The 24772-nt window shown below is 47.1% G+C and overlaps 1 protein-coding gene across 3 annotated transcripts in view; it reads left to right on the top strand.

Moving 5' to 3' along the window:
- Positions 1-24772, top strand: part of rnpc3 (RNA-binding region (RNP1, RRM) containing 3) — a 50824-nt gene that overhangs the window by 1395 nt on the left and 24657 nt on the right. For 2 of the 3 annotated variants that reach the window (XM_079490233.1, XM_079490234.1), the window contains exons 2-11: positions 1250-1479; positions 3442-3489; positions 6006-6115; positions 8342-8431; positions 14726-14837; positions 16615-16713; positions 17950-18113; positions 18910-19038; positions 20847-21019; positions 23848-24042. In XM_079490233.1, coding sequence (XP_079346359.1) covers positions 1252-1479; positions 3442-3489; positions 6006-6115; positions 8342-8431; positions 14726-14837; positions 16615-16713; positions 17950-18113; positions 18910-19038; positions 20847-21019; positions 23848-24042 — 1348 coding nt within the window. In that variant the 5' untranslated portion in view covers positions 1250-1251. The remainder of the gene's footprint in view (positions 1-1249; positions 1480-3441; positions 3490-6005; positions 6116-8341; positions 8432-14725; positions 14838-16614; positions 16714-17949; positions 18114-18909; positions 19039-20846; positions 21020-23847; positions 24043-24772) is intronic. The other variant, XM_079490235.1, reaches the window with a different exon arrangement.

Genomic DNA, 24772 nt, shown 5'->3' on the forward strand with positions numbered 1-24772 from the left:
TCTGCCTAATGATGATGTCACTGGTGGACGGGTGTCCGAACTGCCCAAAGCCCTCCTATGAGACACAGACTGAGTAGGAAAAAATGGTGGTGTTTTATCATGAACATTAGTGAGGACCAATTATATGAAGAGATGTTGAAAAGTGGTGAAGTGGTCCTTTAATTATTAGATTTTTAACTCTTGGGAGCATACAATGAAAGTAACGCCTTCAAGAGTTAAATGATTGTTTGAAATCTGCATTATTTAATAAGAATATTAAATAAAGAAGTCTACACAATGATAGAATGTAGAAGAACTGTTATTCTGATTTGTCCTGTTATCTCACAATATTCTTTAGTTTTGGGTCTGAGAAGCTTTATGTCATCAAAGGCTGGTGGTTCCGTGGCTCAAATGGGTCTGAGAAGCTTTATGTCATCAAATGCTGGTGGTTCCGTGGCTCAAATGCCCACCGGACCTTGCTATGAAGAGGGTTTAAAACCACTGTGCTAAGACTATATTTCAAACCTATATTTTTCTTGGGGTTTTTGAGCTATTTTTGCTATATTTGAACCGAAATCCGGCGGTTTTGTCCAAAACTGTTAATTTTTCAGTTTTCAAATTTCAAAAAATGTAGCAGATCTACAAGCTGCTAACGGTCCTAGACCGTAGCACTTGCACTAGCCTCGACGACCTTACAGGCACATGCAAAGGCTAAAATTATGTACAGTAATTTATATCAACTTTGGTCAATCTCAATTGTACCTGTTTTAATTGATGTTGTGATGGAATGTTCTTTTATCCCCCCCCCCCTTTTATTCTTTTACATTGTTGTGTTTTTGTTGTCATAATCTCGGCACCGCTGAAAAAGAGAGTCCAGCCCTCAGTGTGTTCTCCGAGAACTAAATAAAGGTTGAAATGTAATGAAATGTAATTTAGATAGTATACTGTATTGTATTATGTAGACATAGCATTCTATGTACTCATAGTTTCTTTGTAAAGATATCCTACTTTTAGATGTTCGACTCTCGGCTTGCTTATGATCCTTGACAATGTCTATGCATTTTATGCACTACCATGTGTCACTACCATGTGTCACTACCATGTGTCACTACCATGTGTCGCTACCATGTGTCGCTTTGGATTAAGAACGTCTGCTAAATGCCTAACATTGTACATTTTGGTCTTTCTCAATTGTATGAATTGAATCCATGCCATCAGTGACCACCACCACCACGTTTAGTTTTGTCCCCTGTGTCTCCTGTCTCTCCAGACATGGATCAGTACGAGCCAGCCTTCCGCTCCGGAACAACAACAACAACAACAACAACGTCAACAGGGACCAGAGAGGGTCAGAACAATGAGCCGCTGGTCCGGACCAGGGAGGCCAAGACTCTGCTGGTCCGACACCTGCCGGCCGAGCTCAACCGCAGCGACAAGCAGGAGCTGCTGAAGTACTTCGGAGCCGTTTCTGTCAGGCACCTGTCGCACAAAGGACCTCTGGTACGTTACCGTATGTAGGGCTGTCACCATTACACATTTAAGTTGATGATTAATTGACCATATGCAGACCGCATCCATCTTGACAGCAAGGTTCTAACTAGGTGCAACTTCCATTGACAGCAAGGTGCTAACTAGGTGCAACTCCCATTGACAGCAAGGTGCTAACTAGGTGCAACTTCCATTGACAGCAAGGTGCTAACTAGGTGCAACTTCCATTGACAGCAAGGTGCTCACTAGGTGCAACTTCCATTGACAGCAAGGTGCTAACTAGGTGCAACTTCCATTGCCAGCAAGGTGCTCACTAGGTGCAACTTCCATTGCCAGCAAGGTGCTCACTAGGTGCAACTTCCATTGACAGCAAGGTGCTCACTAGGTGCAACTTCCATTGACAGCAAGGTGCTCACTAGGTGCAACTTCCATTGACAGCAAGGTGCTAACTAGGTGCAACTTCCATTGACAGCAAGGTGCTCACTAGGTGCAACTTCCATTGACAGCAAGGTGCTAACTAGGTGCAACTTCCATTGACAGCAAGGTGCTAACTAGGTGCAACTTCCATTGACAGCAAGGTACTGACTAGGTGCAACTTACATTGACAGCAAGGTGCTGACTAGGTGCAACTTCCATTGACAGCAAGGTGCTGACTAGGTGCAACTTCCATTGACAGCAAGGTGCTAACTAGGTGCAACTCCCATTGACAGCAAGGTGCTAACTAGGTGCAACTTCCATTGACAGCAAGGTGCTAACTAGGTGCAACTTCCATTGACAGCAAGGTGCTCACTAGGTGCAACTTCCATTGACAGCAAGGTGCTGACTAGGTGCAGCTTCCATTGACAGCAAGGTGCTAACTAGGTGCAACTTCCATTGACATCAAGGTGCTCACTAGGTGCAACTTCCATTGACAGCAAGGTGCTAACTAGGTGCAACTTCCATTGACAGCAAGGTGCTAACTAGGTGCGACTTCCATTGACATCATCTAAACAGAAAAGTCCTGCCTGAAGTCCTATCTATTCAACAACATTGCAGCTGTACGAAAAGTGTTTGTTTCATAAAGAAATCCACTGTAGGCATGTTTTGAGGCACCTCCTCAAGAAACTCCTTGCAGATGATTTATTTTTCTATTGTGTCTTGAGTTTGGAAGCGTTCGTTGGATATCACTCAATGGTCACCCGTTTTGAATGTGCACATAATGCAGGAGGCAGCAGGAGGTTGCTTTACTGATAACGAGCGCTTCCAAACTCTGACACTAATTACCTGCATGGCATTTCTTGACAGGAAGTAGCTCATAACATGTCTACGGTGGATCTTGACAGGAAGTAGCTCATAACATGTCTACGGTGGATCTTGACAGGAAGTAGCTCATAACATGTCTACGGTGGATTTTCATGAAACAAAAACCTTACAGATTGAAAGAGGATAATTCAAGCTTTCCGTACAGCTGAGTTTGACGTTGTTTAATACAATTAGACCTTTCTGTTTGGATGAATGGGCTGTCAATGGGAAGTTGCACCTAGTTAGCATCTTGCTGGCATGATGGATGCGGTCTGCATTATGGTGTTGTTTGTGTGACATTCAACATCGGAAGGTGTGTACAATTTGTATTTCTGTTTGGTTTTTCACTAGGCTTCATAATCACAAATTGCCCAGTCAGGGCAGATTTGACAAATTACATAATCCATTCTGGGCGGGAACCCCTTTTGGTGTTTCAAGCATTATGTTTCACTTTAGCTATCTCGTGTGTCGGCATTCAGTGCTGGATTGGGGCTACTTGTAAATGGTGCATTTATATATAATAATAATAGCAGCTCCCGAGTTCCAAGGCTTCTTACTTACTTACTTATTCAGATCAGCTCGCATGTATATCTGGAAAACGGTCTACTAATACTATACATGTCGTGTAATGCATAATTTTCCTATTTCCACAGAAACACTGCTGCTAATAATATATATTTAATGTCTCCACAGAAACATGCAGCGTTTGCGACCTTCAGCAGTGAGAAGTCAGCAGGGAAGGTATTTGTATTCAACATGGTTTTCATATTTAAGTGTGCGTGTGCGTGCGTGCGTGCGTGCGTGCGTGCGTGCGTGCGTGCGTGCGTGCGTGCGTGCGTGCGTGCGTGCGTGCGTGCGTGCGTGCGTGTGCGCGCAGTGGTAACTCGAAGAAAGCCAGCACTCTTTTTTCAATCGTACTGTACGTTGTACAGTAGAAGGAAATATAAAAGTGACTATTCTCACTATCTTTCAATATCACCACCAGTATTACTATTATGTATCACGTATTTTAAGCCATTTACCGCTACCATTATTCAATCCCTCCGTCGCGTCCTGCCAGGGTTTTATCGCGCGTGACACTTACTTTGAAGAGCCAAATATCCGTAATCGCATTTTACTATGAAACCATTCCGTGTGTGTTGACGAAGCTGGTGCTTGTTCTCTCGGTCGGTGGTGGAAAAAGTGGACCGCGAGTATCTGCTACAGGCCGTTGAAAACGCTTGTCTGGGACAAAGCGACCCCTGCAATGTCGCTTCTGGAGATACAGTCGTCTGAAAACAGAGCAGGCAATGTAAGTGGATGCGCGCGCATCTTCAAAATGGCCGCGGCCATTGGCTCAGAAGCATAACAGAGCTAACGAACGGTAGCTCTTAATACGATCGTATTAAAACATGCATTAAATAATACATCGCTGTTAAAACGGCTTTTCCGGGTGTGGCACGCGACACTATTCTACGTGTCTATGTTCCTGGCAGGCCTCGTGTTAAGCCAAAACACATCAACGTATTTCATAGCAGGGACAGGGTGACTAGGACAGTTCTTCATTTTAAATGGTGTGGAGGGGGTGGGTGGGTTGGGGGTTGGGGGGATGTAATTGACGTAATGAATCGATAAATCCCTTATGGCCATTGACGTAATCGTTTAATCCCCTGTAATCGGGAGCTTAATATAACAAAATGTAGCAACTTTTAGCTTGTTTGGCTAACGGCTGATGTAATCTACCTAAAACCGGCTGAAATCCGCGCCTCCACGGTCGATCATGTCTATGTGCATCGCTGCGTAAAATGCGATATTTTGGGCTTGATTAGAGCTTAATTTGACTTAGTTCAAATCAACGATGATCGCTTAGCATCCTGGACATCTGATAGTGCTGCACAGTCCAAAGCTAGTACCGGATGTTATTGTTCCTTAAACCGGAAGTGACATCGCCAGATTCGCTCTATTTGGTCAAAATCGGCATGATGGTGACGTTACCGCCACCATCAGGACTGGGTATAATACTATAGGATTGCCATGTGAGAATGAGATGTAGTGTGTATATCACGGATTTTTCTATTGGCATTAAAATGACGAATTAAACATATGAATAGTGCAGGCAGAAGGCACTGTTAATTAGGCTGGCCATAAGCCAGTTAAAGTCACTTTGGGGTTCTGTGACGTGAGAACGCTTTAAAACTGCCAACGGTTCTAGTACTTCTAGCGCAGGTGTCGGCGTGTAAGGCTAGCATATAAACCTGTATAGACAACATAGTAATGACTGTGAACTGTGGCTGAACAGTGGCTCAGCGGTAGAGCGGCCGGATGGGAACCGTGAAGTTCCCAGTTCGATCCCTGTGGTCTCCCCCAGAGTTAGTGTCGAAGTGTCCTTGAGCAAGACTCTGAACCCCTAATTGCTCCCGATGTGTAAGGTGTGTGAATGGGTGAATGTAATGCACAATCTATGTAAAGGTGTGTGAATGGGTGAATGTAATGCACAATCTATGTAAAGGTGTGTGAATGGGTGAATGTAATGCACAATCTATGTAAAGGTGTGTGAATGGGTGAATGTAATGCACAATCTATGTAAAGGTGTGTGAATGGGTGAATGTAATGCACAATGTATGTAAAGGTGTGTGAATGGGTGAATGTAATGCACAATGTATGTAAAGGTGTGTGAATGGGTGAATGTAATGCACAATGTATGTAAAGGTGTGTGAATGGGTGAATGTAATGCACAATCTATGTAAAGGTGTGTGAATGGGTGAATGTAATGCACAATCTATGTAAAGGTGTCTGAATGGGTGAATGTAATGCACAATCTATGTAAAGGTGTCTGAATGGGTGAATGTAATGCACAATCTATGTAAAGGTGTGTGAATGGGTGAATGTAATGCACAATCTATGTAAAGGTGTCTGAATGGGTGAATGTAATGCACAATCTATGTAAAGGTGTCTGAATGGGTGAATGTAATGCACAATCTATGTAAAGGTGTCTGAATGGGTGAATGTAATGCACAATCTACGTAAAGGTGTGTGAATGGGTGAATGTAATGCACAATCTATGTAAAGGTGTCTGAATGGGTGAATGTAATGCACAATCTACGTAAAGGTGTGTGAATGGGTGAATGTAATGCACAATCTATGTAAAGGTGTGTGAATGGGTGAATGTAATGCACAATCTATGTAAAGGTGTCTGAATGGGTGAATGTAATGCACCTTGGATAAAAGCGCTGTATAAATGCACCATTTTTACCGTTTTACCACATCATGTCTTCCAGGCTCTCGGCAGACTCCACCAGCTGGAGATCCTCAACCACGTCCTCGTCGTAGAGTTCGCCAAAGGTCAAGATCACGTCGTGGCGTTGAAGGACCCGCCCGTGTCCGACAGGTGCGTTTCAAATTCACGCTGCATTAAAAAAGGATTCTGAATGAATTAGCTGTGGTTAAGGTTAGACCACGTTGGGGGAGGGCACGGTGGCACAGTCGGTAGTGCTGTCGCCTCACAGCTAGAAGGTCCTGGGTTCGATTCCCGCTGGGGACGCTGTGGGTGCTGGGGGCGTGTTCCCTCCTCCGCGTCATCAGTGCCCATACCCGAGGGGTTGTTGGCGAAAGGGCCTTTCTGTGTGGAGTTTGCATGTACTCCCCGTGTCCCCTAGGGTAGGTACCCTCACATGTTATACCCGTGTCCCCTAGGGTAGGTACCCTCACATGTTCTCCCCGTGTCCCCTAGGGTAGGTACCCTCACATGTTCTCCCCGTGTCCCCTAGGGTAGGTACCCTCACATGTTCTCCCCGTGTCCCCTAGGGTAGGTACCCTCACATGTTCTCACCGTGTCCCCTAGGGTAGGTACCCTCACATGTTCTCCCCGTGTCCCCTAGGGTAGATACCCTCACATGTTCTCCCCATGTCCCCTAGGGTAGGTACCCTCACATGTTATGCCTGTGTCCCCTAGGGTAGGTACCCTCACATGTTCTCCCCGTGTCCCCTAGGGTAGGTACCCTCACATGTTCTCCCCGTGTCCCCTAGGGTAGGTACCCTCACATGTTCTCCCCGTGTCCCCTAGGGTAGGTACCCTCACATGCTCTCCCCGTGTCCCCTAGGGTAGGTACCCTCACATGTTCTCCCCGTGTCCCCTAGGGTAGGTACCCTCACATGTTCTCCCCGTGTCCCCTAGGGTAGGTACCCTCACATGTTCTCCCCGTGTCCCCTAGGGTAGGTACCCTCACATGTTCTCCCCGTGTCCCCTAGGGTAGGTACCCTCACATGCTCTCCCCGTGTCCCCTAGGGTAGGTACCCTCACATGTTCTCCCCGTGTCCCCTAGGGTAGGTACCCTCACATGTTCTCCCCGTGTCCCCTAGGGTAGGTACCCTCACAAAAAACATGCAGTAATCCTGGTCTCTAAACTGCTTCCCCCTGGCCAGCCGGGGCGCCTGATGGAGGGGAAAGGAACTGGTCGGAATAACGTGTTCCTTCCACGCGCCACGTCTGGCCGGGAAAACTCTCCCCTTTCGGGTGAAAAGAAGCAGCTTGGACTCCTCATGCATAGAAGGGAGCATGAGGTCAGTCCACTGCCCCCCCCCCCCCCCCCCCCCCCCCAGGCTGGCAGAGGAAGTGTAGCGCCCAGGATTACATTAGATAATTGACACTGGGTGAAACAATGGGTTCAAAATCATGGGATAATAAAAAAGAAAAGTTAGACCACGTTGGTTATTTCACAGCCACCACACACATAGCTCCATAAGGGAGTGGTTGCACCACTCAAAAATACAGGAATTCATAGAAAAGAAAGGTCCTTTCTGTGTGGAGTTGGCATGTTCTCCCCTAGGGTAGGTACGGTGCCATCATGTTCTCCCCTAGGGTAGGTACGGTGCCATCACAAAAAACACATGCAATAATGAATAATCCTTGTCTAGTGCTGAAGGTTAATTACTAATCCGTTCTCACTTACTGCCATGGAAACTGTCATGGCTGCCAAATGTGAGTGTTTGTACCTGCTGCAGAACGGTGTGTGTGAAACAGCTGCTGTTCTTCTCTCTAGAGTTGTTCCGAGACCGAGACTGGCATCGGTTACCCGGGCCGATACCACCCTCCAGTACTCTGAACTCAGAACCGGGCCCCGATACTCTGACCCGAGTACCAAAACATCCAATTGACACTATAGGCTGAACGAATGCAATGATCTACAAGCATCAATGACAACTGACAAGTGTAGATCGGAGATCCATCTGCATCTATGAGGAATAAGGGGGTCAAATAAGGGGTTACTCATCAAAAATAAAGTAATCGTATCCGTACTTGGTATCGGCGAGAACTGAAAATGTAGTATTTGTACTCGTACTCAGTCTGAAAAATCTCTCCTCTCCTCTCCTCTCCTCTCCTCTCCTCTCCTCTCCTCTCCTCTCCTCTCCTCTCCTCTCCCCTCCTCTCCCCTCCCCTCCCCTCCTCTCCTCCCCTCCCCCCCCTCCCCTCCCCTCCCCTCTCCTCCCCTCCCCTCTCCTCCCCTCCCCTCTCCTCTCCTCTCCTCTCCTCTCCCCTCCCCTCGCCCCTCCCCTCCTCTCCTCTCCTCTCCTCCCCTCTCCTCTCCCCTCCCCTCCCCTCCCCTCCCCTCTCCAGTGCCAACGCAGCTAAAGACAAGCAGAGGAAACAGGAGCAGAAGCAGCCTGACGTGCCCGTCATCGAGACGGGCATCGCACCCAATCTCGGGTAAGTTGGTGTGCGTCGATTATTATTTTATTATAAACAATAGCAGATGAGTGCCGCGCTACGAGCTTGTAGATCTGCTATTTTTTAGCTAAAGTATGGCACGGATTCCCGTCCTGAATGGGTTAAACGTGCACATGCCCGGTGTGTCAAGTGGCGTGGGAGAACGGGGGGGTGACCTTCCGATTCTCAGGCCGGCCACTCGGCTCATCATCATTTTTCGACCACGGTCGAGATCATCCCCAGTTCCTGCTTTACTGATGCATGTGTCCCTATAGCGATGACATCATGTGTCCCTATAGCGATGACATCATGTGTCCCTATAGCGATGACATCAGGGAACCACAGTTTTCTACCTCTGGTCCGCCCTGAGGCAGGACTCCAGAGAAGAAGGGAAGATATAAATAACCTCATTGTCAGCTCTGTGGCAGTGGCCGGCAAACTGTGTTCTTCCACTCGGCTACTGCCCGCCCATAACACCACGACCACCTGATGTGATGCACGTGACGTGTGCAACACACACATGCATTGCACTCCTTACCCAGTGGAAATGGTGCTGTCAGTCTGGGTGCAAAGTGGCTTCCATATGGCTGGCTGCCCGGCCGGGCCGGGCCGGGCCGGGCCGGCTGACTGACTGACTGACTGACTGACAGAGTGAGTGAGCCTAGACAAGAGTCCTGAGAGCCCCGGCCAGGAGCTGTCAGCGGGCCTCGGGTCCAATTAGAGGGCCGCGGCGGGCCCTCCTCCCTCCCAGCACCTGACAGGCCATCTGGACCTGCCAGTTGTGTCGCGGTGGCACCAGGTGCGTCTTTGATAGCAGTTGATCTGCGGCCGAGAATCTGTTGACGTCTCGTCTTCACTATCCAATAAAATCTCCTTGCTCTGTTATTTAACCCATTCTGGGCGGGAACCCCTTTTTGGTGTTTTTTTTAAGCATTATGTTATACTTCAGCTATTGAAAAATAGCAGATCTACAAGCTCATAGCGTGGCACCGAGTGCCGCGCTACAAGCTTGTAGATCTGCTATTTTTGAAAAATCGTGAAAAGTCTTTGAATATATATTCTTTCAGAGCGAACATATTTTCAGATGGGGGTCGGCGGCCAAATACATAGTTTTGGGGGTCCTTGACATGAAAAACTTTGAGAACCACTGACATAGAAACATAGGGTTTTTCAGAAAACTTGTCAGGATTTAGAATGACATTTTGTAGGTCAGGTCTAAATGGGTTAAAATAAGTGTGATCTTATATAAATGTCACAGAAATTGTTTGTTGGGGGGGGGGGGGGGGGTGCTTTGGTATTTCTTAATGAGTTTTACGACATTATTCATTTATTATTTATCTACGGTCAATTAACCCATTTTGACCTGAGATCAGATTCTAAAAATGTCTTCTACATCCTGACAGTTTTCTGAAAGAGCTATGTGTCTATGTCAGTCGTTCTTCGATTTTTCAAAAATAGCAGACCTACAAGCTCATAGCGCGCCACTCGGTGGCGCGCTATGAGCTTGTAGATCTGCTATTTTTCAATAGCTAAAGCATAACATGATGCTAACACCAAAAGGGGTTCCCGCCCCAAAATGGGTTAAATCCGGGGCGACGACGGCCTGTGATTGGATGTTAATACATGCCATTCCCAATGGGATCACCACCAATGGGATCTTCACCACCACCACCACCGGCACCACCGCCGCATCATTGAATGAAAGACCTTTCTTTTCCTCTTCTCTTTGGCACAACGAGCATACACAGCAACACCTGGACAAACACAGCAACACCTGGACAAACACAGCAACACCTGGACAAACACAGCAACACCTGGACATACACAGCAACACCTGGACAAACACAGCAACACCTGGACAAACACAGCAACACCTGGACATACACAGCAACACCTGGACAAACACAGCAACACCTGGACAAACACAGCAACACCTGGACAAACACAGCAACACCTGGACAAACACAGCAACACCTGGACATACACAGCAACACCTGGACATACACAGCAACACCTGGACAAACACAGCAACACCTGGACAAACACAGCAACACCTGGACAAACACAGCAACACCTGGACAAACACAGCAACACCTGGACAAACACAGCAACACCTGGACAAACACAGCAACACCTGGACAAACACAGCAACACCTGGACAAACACAGCAACACCTGGACAAACACAGCAACACCTGGACAAACACAGCAACACCTGGACAAACACAGCAACACCTGGACAAACACAGCAACACCTGGACAAACACAGCAACACCTGGACATACACAGCAACACCTGGACAAACACAGCAACACCTGGACAAACACAGCAACACCTGGACATACACAGCAACACCTGGACAAACACAGCAACACCTGGACAAACACAGCAACACCTGGACAAACACAGCAACACCTGGACAAACACAGCAACACCTGGACAAACACAGCAACACCTGGACAAACACAGAACACCTGGACATACACAGCAACACCTGGACGAACACAGCAACACCTGGACAAACACAGCAACACCTGGACAAACACAGCAACACCTGGACATACACAGCAACACCTGGACATACACAGCAACACCTGGACAAACACAGCAACACCTGGACAAACACAGCAACACCTGGACAAACACAGCAACACCTGGACAAACACAGCAACACCTGGACATACACAGCAACACCTGGACATACACAGCAACACCTGGACAAACACAGCAACACCTGGACAAACACAGCAACACCTGGACAAACACAGCAACACCTGGACAAACACAGCAACACCTGGACAAACACAGCAACACCTGGACAAACACAGCAACACCTGGACATACACAGCAACACCTGGACATACACAGCAACACCTGGACATACACAGCAACACCTGGACATACACAGCAACACCTGGACAAACACAGCAACACCTGGACAAACACAGCAACACCTGGACAAACACAGCAACACCTGGACATACACAGCAACACCTGGACATACACAGCAACACCTGGACAAACACAGCAACACCTGGACAAACACAGCAACACCTGGACAAACACAGCAACACCTGGACAAACACAGCAACACCTGGACAAACACAGCAACACCTGGACAAACACAGCAACACCTGGACATACACAGCAACACCTGGACATACACAGCAACACCTGGACAAACACAGCAACACCTGGACAAACACAGCAACACCTGGACAAACACAGCAACACCTGGACATACACAGCAACACCTGGACAAACACAGCAACACCTGGACAAACACAGCAACACCTGGACAAACACAGCAACACCTGGACAAACACAGCAACACCTGGACATACACAGCAACACCTGGACAAACACAGCAACACCTGGACAAACACAGCAACACCTGGACAAACACAGCAACACCTGGACAAACACAGCAACACCTGGACAAACACAGCAACACCTGGACAAACACAGCAACACCTGGACAAACACAGCAACACCTGGACATACACAGCAACACCTGGACAAACACAGCAACACCTGGACAAACACAGCAACACCTGGACAAACACAGCAACACCTGGACAAACACAGCAACACCTGGACAAACACAGCAACACCTGGACAAACACAGCAACACCTGGACAAACACAGCAACACCTGGACAAACACAGAACACCTGTCACTGTGCCTCTGCTTCCTATTCTGCTCCCAAACACAGAACACCTGTCGCTGTGCCTCTGCTTCCTATTCTGCTCCCAAACACAGAACACCTGTCACTGTGCCTCTGCTTCCTATTCTGCTCCCAAACACAGAACACCTGTCACTGTGCCTCTGCTTCCTATTCTGCTCCCAAACACAGAACACCTGTCACTGTGCCTCTGCTTCCTATTGTGCTCCCAAACCTTTTCATGTCAAGGACCCCCACGTCGACATGTATTAGGCCGCAGAGCAGAGCAGACCCCCATTTGAAAAGATATGCCAGGGACCCCCCCCCCCCCATAAGAGATTTTTTACGGCTCTCTAGCAGTAATTCTGAAAAGATTTGCGCCACATTTTCACGATTTTTCAAAAATAGCAGTGCTATATTTTTCAATTAGCTGAAGTATAACATAATGCTTTAAAACACCAAAAGGGTACATTTGGTTCCATTTGTACACTCAGAGTTACAGACCCACAAGGGTCCATTTGGTTACATTTGTACACTCAGAGTTACAGACCCATAAGGGTCCATTTGGTTCCAACTGTACACTCTCAGAGTTACAGACCCATAAGGGTCCATTTGGTTTCATTTGTACACTCTCAGAGTTACAGACCCATAAGGGTCCATTTGGTTCCATTTGTACACTCTCAGAGTTACAGACCCACAAGGGTCCATTTGGTTCCATTTGTACAATCAGAGTTACAGACCCACAAGGGTCCATTTGGTTCCATTTGTACACTCTCAGAGTTACAGACCCACAAGGGTCCATTTGGTTCCATTTGTACACTCTCAGAGTTACAGACCCACAAGGGTCCATTTGGTTCCATTTGTACACTCTCAGAGTTACAGACCCATAAGGGTCCATTTGGTTCCATGTGTACACTCTCAGAGTTACAGACCCACAAGGGTCCATTTGGTTCCATGTGTACACTCTCAGAGTTACAGACCCATAAGGGTCCATTTGGTTCCATTTGTACACTCTCAGAGTTACAGACCCATAAGGGTCCATTTGGTTCCATGTGTACACTCTCAGAGTTACAGACCCACAAGGGTCCATTTGGTTCCATTTGTACACTCTCAGAGTTACAGACCCATAAGGGTCCATTTGGTTCCATTTGTACACTCTCAGAGTTACAGACCCATAAGGGTCCATTTGGTTCCATTTGTACACTCTCAGAGTTACAGACCCACAAGGGTCCATTTGGTTCCATTTGTACACTCTGAGTTACAGACCCACAAGGGTCCATTTGGTTCCATTTGTACACTCTCAGAGTTACAGACCCACAAGGGTCCATTTGGTTCCATTTGTACACTCTCAGAGTTACAGACCCACAAGGGTCCAGTTGGTTCCATTTGTACACTCTCAGAGTTACAGACCCACAAGGGTCCATTTGGTTCCATTTGTACACTCGACCCATAAGGGTACATTGATTGGTTGATTGGTTGATTGATTGATTGATTGATTATTTAAGTGTCATGCTTCAGAAGAAGCCCCGCCCATATGGACTTACAGGACACGTTTTACAGTTTAAATGAACAATTACAATAAACCGACATGACGGTTTGCAAACAATGATCAATTGAATACCAAACTGACACTCCAGATCCTTACGAGGCAGATTACATAATATATAACATAACATAAAATACACCATTAGGCCTGTGACAGGAGACACATGGACCTCCTTGAAGAGCTGGGGTTGTCTTCTACTCCAGAGGCTCTAGAAACAAACTGGGCTGTCCTCCTAAATACTTCATCATTAAATAACCAGTCTAACTTCTGTCCATCATCTTCCCAGAATAGATCAGGATTTCTTTGTTGCGCATTACCTCAAACAGTGGAACCCTCAAATCATCATACAGGGTACAATACAACATAAAATTAAATTAATTTTCCACATCATTTACATTTGGTTCCTAACTATCATTTAGTTGGGGACCCCCTGGAACTCCCTCCAGTCTGCTGGGAGTCCCCGGGCCCCACTTTGGGCACCACAGGGTTAAGCCTGCCACGCAGCCACAGCCCTCCAGTCTGCTCCAGGCACCACAGGGTTAAGCCCGCCACGCCCTGTTCGTTCCTTGTTGTTTTGACGTTTGTGTTTTTGTCATGTTGAGGATATTATTTTTAACCCATTTAGAGCTGAGAACTGATTCTACAAAGTGATGCTCAAACTATTTCATGTCAAGGACCCCCAAAAATATTATATAATTGGCCGCTGACCCCCATCTGAAAATATATTGTTCCATCCTCCCCCAGAAGCAAATATTTGAGTTAAAAACGTTCGCTGTGAATTAATATATATATTCACAGCGAAGTATTTGCGCCACATTTGCACGATTTTTAAAAAAAATGGCAGATCTACAAGCTCGTAGCGCGGCACTCGGTGCCGTGCTATGAGCTTGTAGATCTGCCATTTTTGAACAGCTAAAGTTTAAAATAGTGGTTAAAAGCTGTAAGGTGACATCCTCACGTCTAAACGGGTTAAGGAACTGAGATTCAGCATCTGCCTAATGTCTGTCTGTGTCTGTCTCTGTCTCTCTCTGTCTCTCTCTCTCTCTCTCTCTGTCTGTCTCTCTCTCTCTCTTGTTTTTTTATAGGTTGAAATTTCAAACGAATCCCAGTTACAAATATTTATATCCACCGCCTTCGAATGGGATCCTGACCAATATATCACATGCCATCGTCAGCGTGCCAAAGTTCTACGTTCAAGTGAGTACATTTCTGCATCCTCTACTTCTTTCCTACTATTTTACGACCCCAAGAGTTAAATTATTGTTAAACATCTGCATTAATTAATTGCAGTCTAGTAAAATATGTTCGGTCGACGTTTGCCTGTTATCTCTCCTATTGGTACCAACATCAATACAGCAGGGAATTCTGGACAAAATCTAATCCAACGACAACAAAATATAGTTTAGTTTTGGGTCTGAGAGGCTAAATCTCATCACATGGTGGTTCTGTGACTCAAATGAATAGTGGGACATAATAATAAATACAATTAATAATAATAATAATGATAATAATACATAAAACGTTGAAAACCACAGTCCTAGATAGTCTTGTTTGTGCTTCCTTTATTTCTATTTTCCCTGCGTTCATACTTTACTATTTTTAACCCAAGGCAGAAAACGGGGACATTACCACAAATAAAACAATGCAAACAGAAAAAATAAATACAATTACAGCTATTTTGGAGGCTTCTGCGTTTTGACTCGTGAAATGGAAATCCCAAACGCCCGAAATAAACGTCCCGGTGGTTTTTCAAGAACTGCATCCCAGACCTCGTAAAAAAAATTATCAAACTGCAAAACATTTGCCTTGTAATAAAGTTTCAATTTGTGGAGCAGGTATTAATAATAGACCATGAGTTATGGGTTCATAGCGTCAGCTCTGTGTCTCTGGGGGGAACGCTGTTTCTTCTTCCAACTGCAGTCGTTTCCAGGTTGGGTAGGTTGGTGGTGCTAGTGCGTCGCAGTGGAACTGAGGCACGCACGCACGCACGCACGCACGCACGCACGCACGCACGCACGCACGCACACACGCGGACACACTCACTCGCCTCAGTTTCATCCTTGCATTTTAAATGGGAGCGTGGAAACTAAATGAAATGCTGTTGTTTACACATTGAACCCAACAAGGTAAGATCATCACTCTCGTTGCCTGTTTGCAGAGAGCAGCTGTGCTGCAGTTAGTTTGCACAGTTCCCTGTGTGTGTGTGTGACTGCGTTTAAAGCTTGTAATGGAAGAAGAAAAAAAAATCTTCCAAAGAAAAAAAATAAATTGAAATTATTTTATTGACAAGAACATTGAAATCTTACAATAAAAGAAAAAACACTTTGTCAACTTTTTTCTTTTTTTACTACAATTTTCAATATTTTATTAAAAAAAAAAGAATTGACAAAGTTTTATTGAAAGATCATGATCAACACAGAACAGACTGGGGTGCTGGACCAGTCCTCTCTCTCATGCCCTCACAGGAGCCAAACGTGCCCCCCCCCCCCCCCCCCCCCGGGCCCAGGCCCCTCCCCCAAGTGTCATATGGGACCCCTCTTATACACAAAGATGCTCTCCGTAAATGGAGATAAATACAAACAGGATATACTAAGTCACAGTAGGAAATGCTGACTCTTTAAGAGCTTCCATGCTAAGACATACAGGCTTGTTACACTCATAGACATCAATGGTGTTGCTCGATCAGCCCAACAGTGTAGCAGAAATAGACCTTAGAACGGTTGTTGAAATGAAATGCGACAGCCAGGAGCTCTGAATAGACCCCTGCTGTGGAGGTCGACGTACTGTTGAGTAGAACGTAAATGTTTCCCAAAATATTAGCATTGTAAAAATATCCATTTCAAGCTCTAGTTAAGCCTATGAATGAAGTCAGTGTGAACTTCTGTGAAGACGTCTGTGTGTGTTTCTGTGGTGTGTCTGTGGTGTGTCTGTCTGTCTGTCTGTGTGTGTCTGCCTGTGTTGTCTGTGTGAACAGGTTCTTCATCTGATGAACAGGATGAACCTGCCGTGTCCGTTCGGCCCCCTCACGGTCAGACCGCCCATGGTAAGACCCCTCACGGTCAGACCGCCCATGGTAAGCTTGTAGATCAGCTATTTTCAGCAAGTGAAATAAACAGCCATTACGACGGCATCAAGGCCCGCAGAAACACATTTTGTTCGACTAAATCAACTGTACACTTAGGACAGTATTATGCGTGTCTTAAGTACCAGGTCTTATTACTTAACTTAAGACCTGGAGGCGTGATCAATGCCATTTGGCTATTCTGAGTGGCCAAACAGCATTGACCACGCCTCCAGGTTTTAAGTTAAGTAATAAGACCTGGTACTTAAGACTGCCCTTTGTGTCTTATGATATTTAGTCGACTAAAACTAGACTAACACTAAGACATTCCAGGTGACTAAAATGTGACTAAAACTAAATGAAAAATATTCAAGAGACTCCGATTAAAACTAAAAATCAAAATTTGCTGCCAAAAACAACACTGGCCATCCAGAGCCTGTCTCAAGCCCACAGTCATGTCTCTCTCTCTCTCTCTCTCTCTCTCTCTCTCTCTCTCTCTCTCTCGGTCTCTCTCTCTCTCTCTGTCTCTCTCTCTCTCTCTCTCTCTCTCTCTCTCTCTCTCTCTCTCTCTCTCTCTCTCTCTCTGTCTCTCTCTCTCTCTCTCTCTCTCTCTGTCTCTCTCTCTCTCTCTCTGTCTCTGTCTCTGTCTCTGTCTCTCTCTCTGTCTCTCTCTCTGTCTCTCTCTCTGTCTCTCTCACTCACTCACTCACTCACTCACTCACTCACTCACTCACTCACTCACTCACTCACTCACTCACTCACTCACTCACTGACTCACTCACTCACTGTCTGTCTCTCTCTCTCTCTGTCTCTGTCTCTGTCTCTGTCTCTGTCTCTGTCTCTGTCTCTCTCTCTCTGTCTCTCTGTCTCTGTCTCTGTCTCTCTCTCTCTCTCTCTGTCTCTGTCTCTGTCTCTCTCTCTCTCTCTCTGTCTCTGTCTCTGTCTCTCTGTCTCTGTCTCTCTCTCTCTCTCTGTCTCTCTCTGTCTCTGTCTCTCTCTGTCTCTCTCCCTCTCTCTCTCTCTCTCTCTGTCTCTCTCTGTCTCTCTCACTCACTCTCTCTCTCACTCACTCACTCACTCACTCACTCACTCACTCACTCACTCACTCTCTCTGTCTCTGTCTCTGTCTCTCTCTCTCTCTCTCTGTCTCTGTCTCTGTCTCTGTCTCTCTCTGTCTCTGTCTCTCTCTGTCTCTCTCTCTCTCTCTGTCTCTCTCTCTCTCTCGGTCTCTCTTCTGGTCTCCCGTAGTTTGAGGCGCTGCCCCCGGCCCCGCCCATCCCCATGCCCCCCCCCATGCCCCCACACTACCCCCCCTTACCCCAGGAGGAGGAGGAGGAGGAGGGGGAGGAGATGGATCTGTCCAGCGGGGAGGGGTCCGAGTACGAGAGCGGAGAGGACGAGGACAAGGAGAGGTGACCGCTACCGATGTCTAAAACCACCTGTTTTATACGTTCCCGGAACGACTGTGTCAACGATAGCAGATCTACAAGCTCACAACGGGTCACGATGCCACCTGCTTGCACATCTGCTATTTTTTTGCCATAACAATTTCATCGTATTTCAATTATTGAAATTCGATGAAATTGTTTTCACATTTTTCGTCTCTTATCCTCTTTGCAATACTATACTTTAGATCCTGCATTTTATTCTCATTTTCTTTACTTAAATTAAATTAAATTAAAAAAATGTCTTCTAAATTCTGACGGTTTTCTGAAATACCTAATGTTTCTGTATCAGTGGTGCTCAATATTTCATGTCAAGGACCCCCAAAAATGATATGTAATTGGCCTCCGACCCTCATCTGAAAATAGGTTGTTCCAGGACTACCCCCCCCCCCCCCCCCCAGAAGCAAAGATTTGAGTTAAAAACATTTTCACGACAAAAATAGATCTATTTTTCAATAGCTAAATTATAACAATGTTTAAAATCGGTTAAATAGTCACCAGTTTGAATGGATTTGAATCGCCTATTTGCCTATATGACATCATTACCCAAAGAGGGGCACCATGTCGAGAGTGACAATATTTATTTTTCTTGATCCAATAACCAGCTCTCCAGTGTCGTACCGTAACGTGACATTACGGTCACGCGTTTAAAGTTGTAAACGCCGTAATATGCTCCATATCGGCCTTGCACCATCCTCCGGAATATCAGAATTAGTATTAGTATTAAATCCTCATTCATTGGAGCTGTTGGCTTTTCTCTCAGGATTGCTCGTCTGATGGGTCTGGTCAACCGGACCTGTAAGAGACCTCTGAGGACCAAAGTGGCTTCCAGGAGGAAGAAACCCAAGATCAAGGACCTCCTCTACGCTCCCAGGCCTTCTGACTCTCACAGGTACACCTTATAGCCTTCTGTACGCTCCCAGGCCTTCTGACTCTCACAGGTACACCCCTCCTGTACGCTCCCAGGCCTTCTGACTCTCACAGGTACACCTTATAGCCTCCTGTACGCTCCCAGGCCTTCTGACTCTCACAGGTACACCTTATAGCCTTCTGTACGCTCCCAGGCCTTCTGACTCTCACAGGTACAGACCTCCTGTACGCTCCCAGGCCTTCTGACTCTCACAGGTACAGACCTCCTGTACGCTCCCAGGCCTTCTGACTCTCACAGGTACAGACCTCCTGTACGCTCCCAGGCCTTCTGACTCTCACAGGTACAGACCTCCTGTACCCTCCCAGGCCTTCTGACTCTCACAGGTACAGACCTCCTGTACGCTCCCAGGCCTTCTGACTCTCACAGGTACAGACCTCCTGTACGCTCCCAGGCCTTCTGACTCTCACAGGTACAGACCTCCTGTACCCTCCCAGGCCTTCTGACTCTCACAGGTACAGACCTCCTGTACGCTCCCAGGCCTTCTGACTCTCACAGGTACAGACCTCCTGTACCCTCCCAGGCCTTCTGACTCTCACAGGTACAGACCTGTACGCTCCCAGGCCTTCTGACTCTCACAGGTACAGACCTCCTGTACGCTCCCAGGCCTTCTGACTCTCACAGGTACAGACCTCCTGTACCCTCCCAGGCCTTCTGACTCTCACAGGTACAGACCTCCTGTACGCTCCCAGGCCTTCTGACTCTCACAGGTACAGACCTCCTGTACGCTCCCAGGCCTTCTGACTCTCACAGGTACAGACCTCCTGTACCCTCCCAGGCCTTCTGACTCTCACAGGTACAGACCTCCTGTACGCTCCCAGGCCTTCTGACTCTCACAGGTACAGACCTCCTGTACCCTCCCAGGCCTTCTGACTCTCACAGGTACAGACCTCCTGTACGCTCCCAGGCCTTCTGACTCTCACAGGTACAGACCTCCTGTACGCTCCCAGGCCTTCTGACTCTCACAGGTACAGACCTGTACGCTCCCAGGCCTTCTGACTCTCACAGGTACAGACCTCCTGTACGCTCCCAGGCCTTCTGACTCTCACAGGTACAGACCTCCTGTACCCTCCCAGGCCTTCTGACTCTCACAGGTACAGACCTCCTGTACGCTCCCAGGCCTTCTGACTCTCACAGGTACAGACCTCCTGTACCCTCCCAGGCCTTCTGACTCTCACAGGTACAGACCTCCTGTACGCTCCCAGGCCTTCTGACTCTCACAGGTACAGACCTCCTGTACCCTCCCAGGCCTTCTGACTCTCACAGGTACAGACCTCCTGTACGCTCCCAGGCCTTCTGACTCTCACAGGTACAGACCTCCTGTACGCTCCCAGGCCTTCTGACTCTCACAGGTACGCTAGTGGTTCCCAAACTCTTTGTCAAGGACCCCCAAATTGACACTACTTAGCCCGCGGACCTCCATTTGAAAGGATATGCCAGGGACCCCCATGAGAGAAGAGTTTTACGGCTCTAGCAGTGATTCTCAACCCGTTTCATTTCAAGGACCCCCAGTTTTACATGCATTAGTCTACGGACCCCACATTTAATGGGATTTTGAGACCCCACTTTATATTGTAAAATCATTGTTAATTTAACTCTGAGAGTGTACAAATGGAACCAAATTCCATTTGTACACTCTCAGAGTTACAGACCCATAAGGGTCCATTTGGTTCCAAATTATCATTTAGCTGGGGACCCCCTGGAACTCTCTCCAGGACCCCTAGGGGTCCCCGGACCTCACTAAAATGGTGTTTCTCTGTCCTGGGACTCAGTGCTCCGGGGCCGACGCTGCAGCCCTCCGACATCTTCGAGCAGCCGCAGGCCACCGCGACCAAGAGGATAGAGTTCCACATCTCCGTTCCGGATGTGGCCGCCATATTGGGAGGAGGAGGAGGAGGAGGAGGAGGAGGCCGGAATCAACAGGCAGATGCAGATGAAAGCGAAGGTAAGAGATGTCCACGCAAGTTGACTTCTATTTAACGTGGTGTGTGTGTGTGTGTGTGTGTGTGTGTGTGTGTGTGTGTGCGTGTGCGTGTGCGTGTGTGTGTGTGGTAGGTAGCTGGGGAGGAACTCGTAAAAGAACATCTGCGTTATATGATGAATGGCGGAAATGGCCTATGTACAAGCTCACAATGCATCGCATCATTGTGAGTTCAGAGACCCGTATATACTAATACAAATATTCCTAGAAACAATATGGGGCATATTATGTCCAGGCGGGCAGACCTACAACACTCACAGACAACTGGAACAACTTCTTCTAGCGTACTTTTCTAAACCAAGGAGAGAGAGAGAAAAAAAACCCAATTCCCTACAGTGGAAAGCAGATAAAACCCAACGGGGGATAACACTGTGTGGCAGCAGTTGTTTAATCCCATCCAATTCTCCTTTACATCAGGACAGGACCCTTAACCTGTTTAGTCCTGACGTCGAAATTTAAAAAAAAACGTTCGCTCTGAAAGAATATATATTCAAAGGTTTGTGCCGCATTTTTACGATTTTTCAAAAATAGCAGACCTACAAGCTCGTAGCGCGCCACTCGGTGGCGCGCTACGAGCTTGTAGATCTGCTATTTTCCAATAGCTAAAGTATAACATAATGCTTAGTTAAAACACCAAAACGGGTTCCCGTCCAGAATGGGTTAACCCGTTCTGGGCGGGAACCCCTTTTGGTGTTTTATTTGAACCATTATATATATATATTCTTTCAGAGCGAACGTTTTTAACTCAAATCTTTGCTTCTCGGAAGAGGGTGACTCCCATCTGGAACTACATATTTTCAGATGGGGGTCGGTAGGCCAATTACATATATGTTTGGGGGGAGTCCTTGACATGAAAATGTTTGAGAACGACTGACATAGAAATATACGTTTTTTTCAGAAACATTTTTTAGAAGACATTATTTTGTAGAATCGTCCTCTCGGGTCTAAATGGGTTAACCAATCGGCCCCATAGTTTATCACACTTACAAGAAGACACACACACACACACACACACACACACACACACACACACACACACACACACACACACACACACACACATACACACCCACACCCACCTATATCACAGATGCTGTGCCGCTATATCTGCGAGAAGAGGAAATGTCATCTCTGGGCTCCTCTCTCTCTCTCTCTCTCTGAGCCTCGCGTTCCTTATCTCTCCTCTCTCTCCAGTTAACCCTTTAGACCCCAGACCAAATTCTACAAAATGACGACAACCTGTTTCTACATCAGTGGTTCTCAAACTATTTCATGGTCCAAGGACCCCCAGGCGTTCAAGGACCCCCAGGCGTCCAAGGACCCCCAGGCGTTCAAGGACCCCCTGACGATGTATTTGGCCCACCGAGCCCCATCTGAAAATATGTTGTTCCAGAGACACCCGAGGCCGAGAAGCAGAGATTTGAGTTAAAAACGTTCGCTCTGAAAGAATAATATATTCAAAGATTTGCGCCACATTTTCAAGTTTTTTTTTTTTAAAGAAATTAGCAGATCTACAAGCTCATAGCGCGGCACTCGGTGCCGCGCTACGAGCTTGTAGATCTGCTATTTTTCAATAGCTACAGTATAACATAATGCATGATAAAACACCAGAAGGGGTTCGTTCTCCCGTTCTGAATGGGATAGACATCTGTCTCCGTGACTTCACTCCCTCGCCACAGAAAAACCTCCCAGGAAGTCAAATAGATCTCAAACCTCTGAAACCAGAAAGATTTCTCATAAAGGCGAAGCCGGGGAGAGATCAACTGTGACGGGTGGCTTTTTGGGATTAGTCTTGTTTCTGGGGGGTGGGGTGGGTTTCGATAAACACGCCATTTTATATGAAAAGCAGAGGTGGTGGAGGTTGGAGAGATAAGGGCGGAGGATAATGTGAGTGATCCAGTCTCTCTGTATCGGTGGAGGTGCTGCGCGGCCCGTCTCGCTCCAGAGCGTTGCGTACACGAGGAGGTACATGTGGCTGATAAGTTGTTCCCCAGGATTTTTACCTCTACCGCTTGACTGCTTCTAGTAGTACCACCTGCACGCACGCACGGTGAAATGGTATGGCCTTAAAATTTCGAATGTCGAATGTATATGATTTTTAATATGAATATGATATGAATATTGCAGCCTAGTATGCCGTACAACTTTCTCTTTCTTTCTCTATATGGTCCGGTCCTGTATGGGCCGGTCCTGTATGGGCCGGTCCTGTATGGTCCTGTATGGGCCGGTCCTGTATGGGCCGGTCCTGTATGGGCCGGTCCTGTATGGTCCTGTATGGTCCTGTATGGGCCGGTCCTGTATGGGCCGGTCCTGTATGGTCCTGTATGGTCCGGTCCTGTATGGGCCGGTCCTGTATGGGCCGGTCCTGTATGGGCCGGTCCTGTATGGGTTGGTGCTGAGAAATGCGCTCTCTTGAGTCTTGCGAGATCAAATGAATGATTCAATCTTAATAGCCTAATTTTTGTATAATGTTTTAGTTTACGTGGCACAGAGTCTCGCCAGAACTCACACAGCAATTTTATTGTTATTTATTTTAATTCGAATCTTAATTTAAAATATTCGATTATTCTTTTTTTTTTTTTTACATTCAAATATTCATTTGAATGTGGAATATTCGTTGGCAGCACTAACCCGCGACAGCGACCATTAACCTCCTGTGTGGTGTTTTTTTTTCAGTGCTTGATCCATTCAAAGTCTTGTTTTGTTGAACTTTGTCCCCCCTGTTTGTCCCCCCCTGTTTGTCCCCCCTGTTTGTCCCCCCTGTTTGTCCCCCCTTTTTGTCCCCCCTGTAGAGGACGAGAGAGGAGGGGGGCCGGCAGCGGGCCCGGAGGCGGAGGAGGGGGAGGAAGGGGAAGGTTTCGGGAAGATGTACCCGTCGAGCGCCCGTCCCTCCCAGGACCAGGACGGGGACAGCGAGGACAGCGACGGCCTTCCCACCGACGTCATCTCCAGGAAGGAGCTGGACAAAGGACGGCTGTCCAGAGACGGTACAAAAACCACACCACACAACTAGCGCCGGGATTCCTTCAAAATAGAAGCTCGGGTGCCTGGAAGATATGGCCGCTTTTACTCTGTAGACCCCCCCCCCCCCGGCCCCCCTTCCGTTCCAGAAGAAAAAACAGACATATTTTTGCTTGCTTACCTTTCTCTCGTTTCAATATTATCGCTCCATGATCGCTCGCGTTCATATTTTGAACGAAGTTTATTGATATGAAAACGGATCGCATCACTCCACAGCCTGGGAGCGCCTGTTGGGCAATCCTCGATGTTGCGTAAGAGTGAGACGTCATCAAAAATCTCCCTCCCCTGTTTAGCCGACGACAATGAAAATCTTAAAACGTTAATAACTCGCGATCTGAATCATCCCGTCTAATTATGAAAAAAGACGTGTTAGACGGCCCTCCGCGGTCCAGTCGCTAGTCGCGATAGATTTATTCTTACCTCCCATTGTTGTCGATCGACTCTAGAGTGGTGTGGCTATTGTTAGCTGCTACACACACAACCGGTCCGTCGGTAAAAGTGGTCCGTGTTTATAAATCGACTGGGCGCTATAGAGCGTCGCAGTCCCGCCTCCTACCCTGGACCAGGAAATGAAACCCAATGCATTTTCCTCATTATTTGTTTGGTCCAAAATATTGTTTGTGTTGTCATGAGTTGTCACGACTCGAGTTGGCTTTGTCTGCGGCGTAACCGTCTTTAAATAAATACTTTAAGAAA

Source organism: Electrona antarctica (genome assembly GCF_951216825.1).
Source record: "Electrona antarctica genome assembly, chromosome: 20".
NCBI lineage: Eukaryota > Metazoa > Chordata > Actinopteri > Myctophiformes > Myctophidae > Electrona > Electrona antarctica.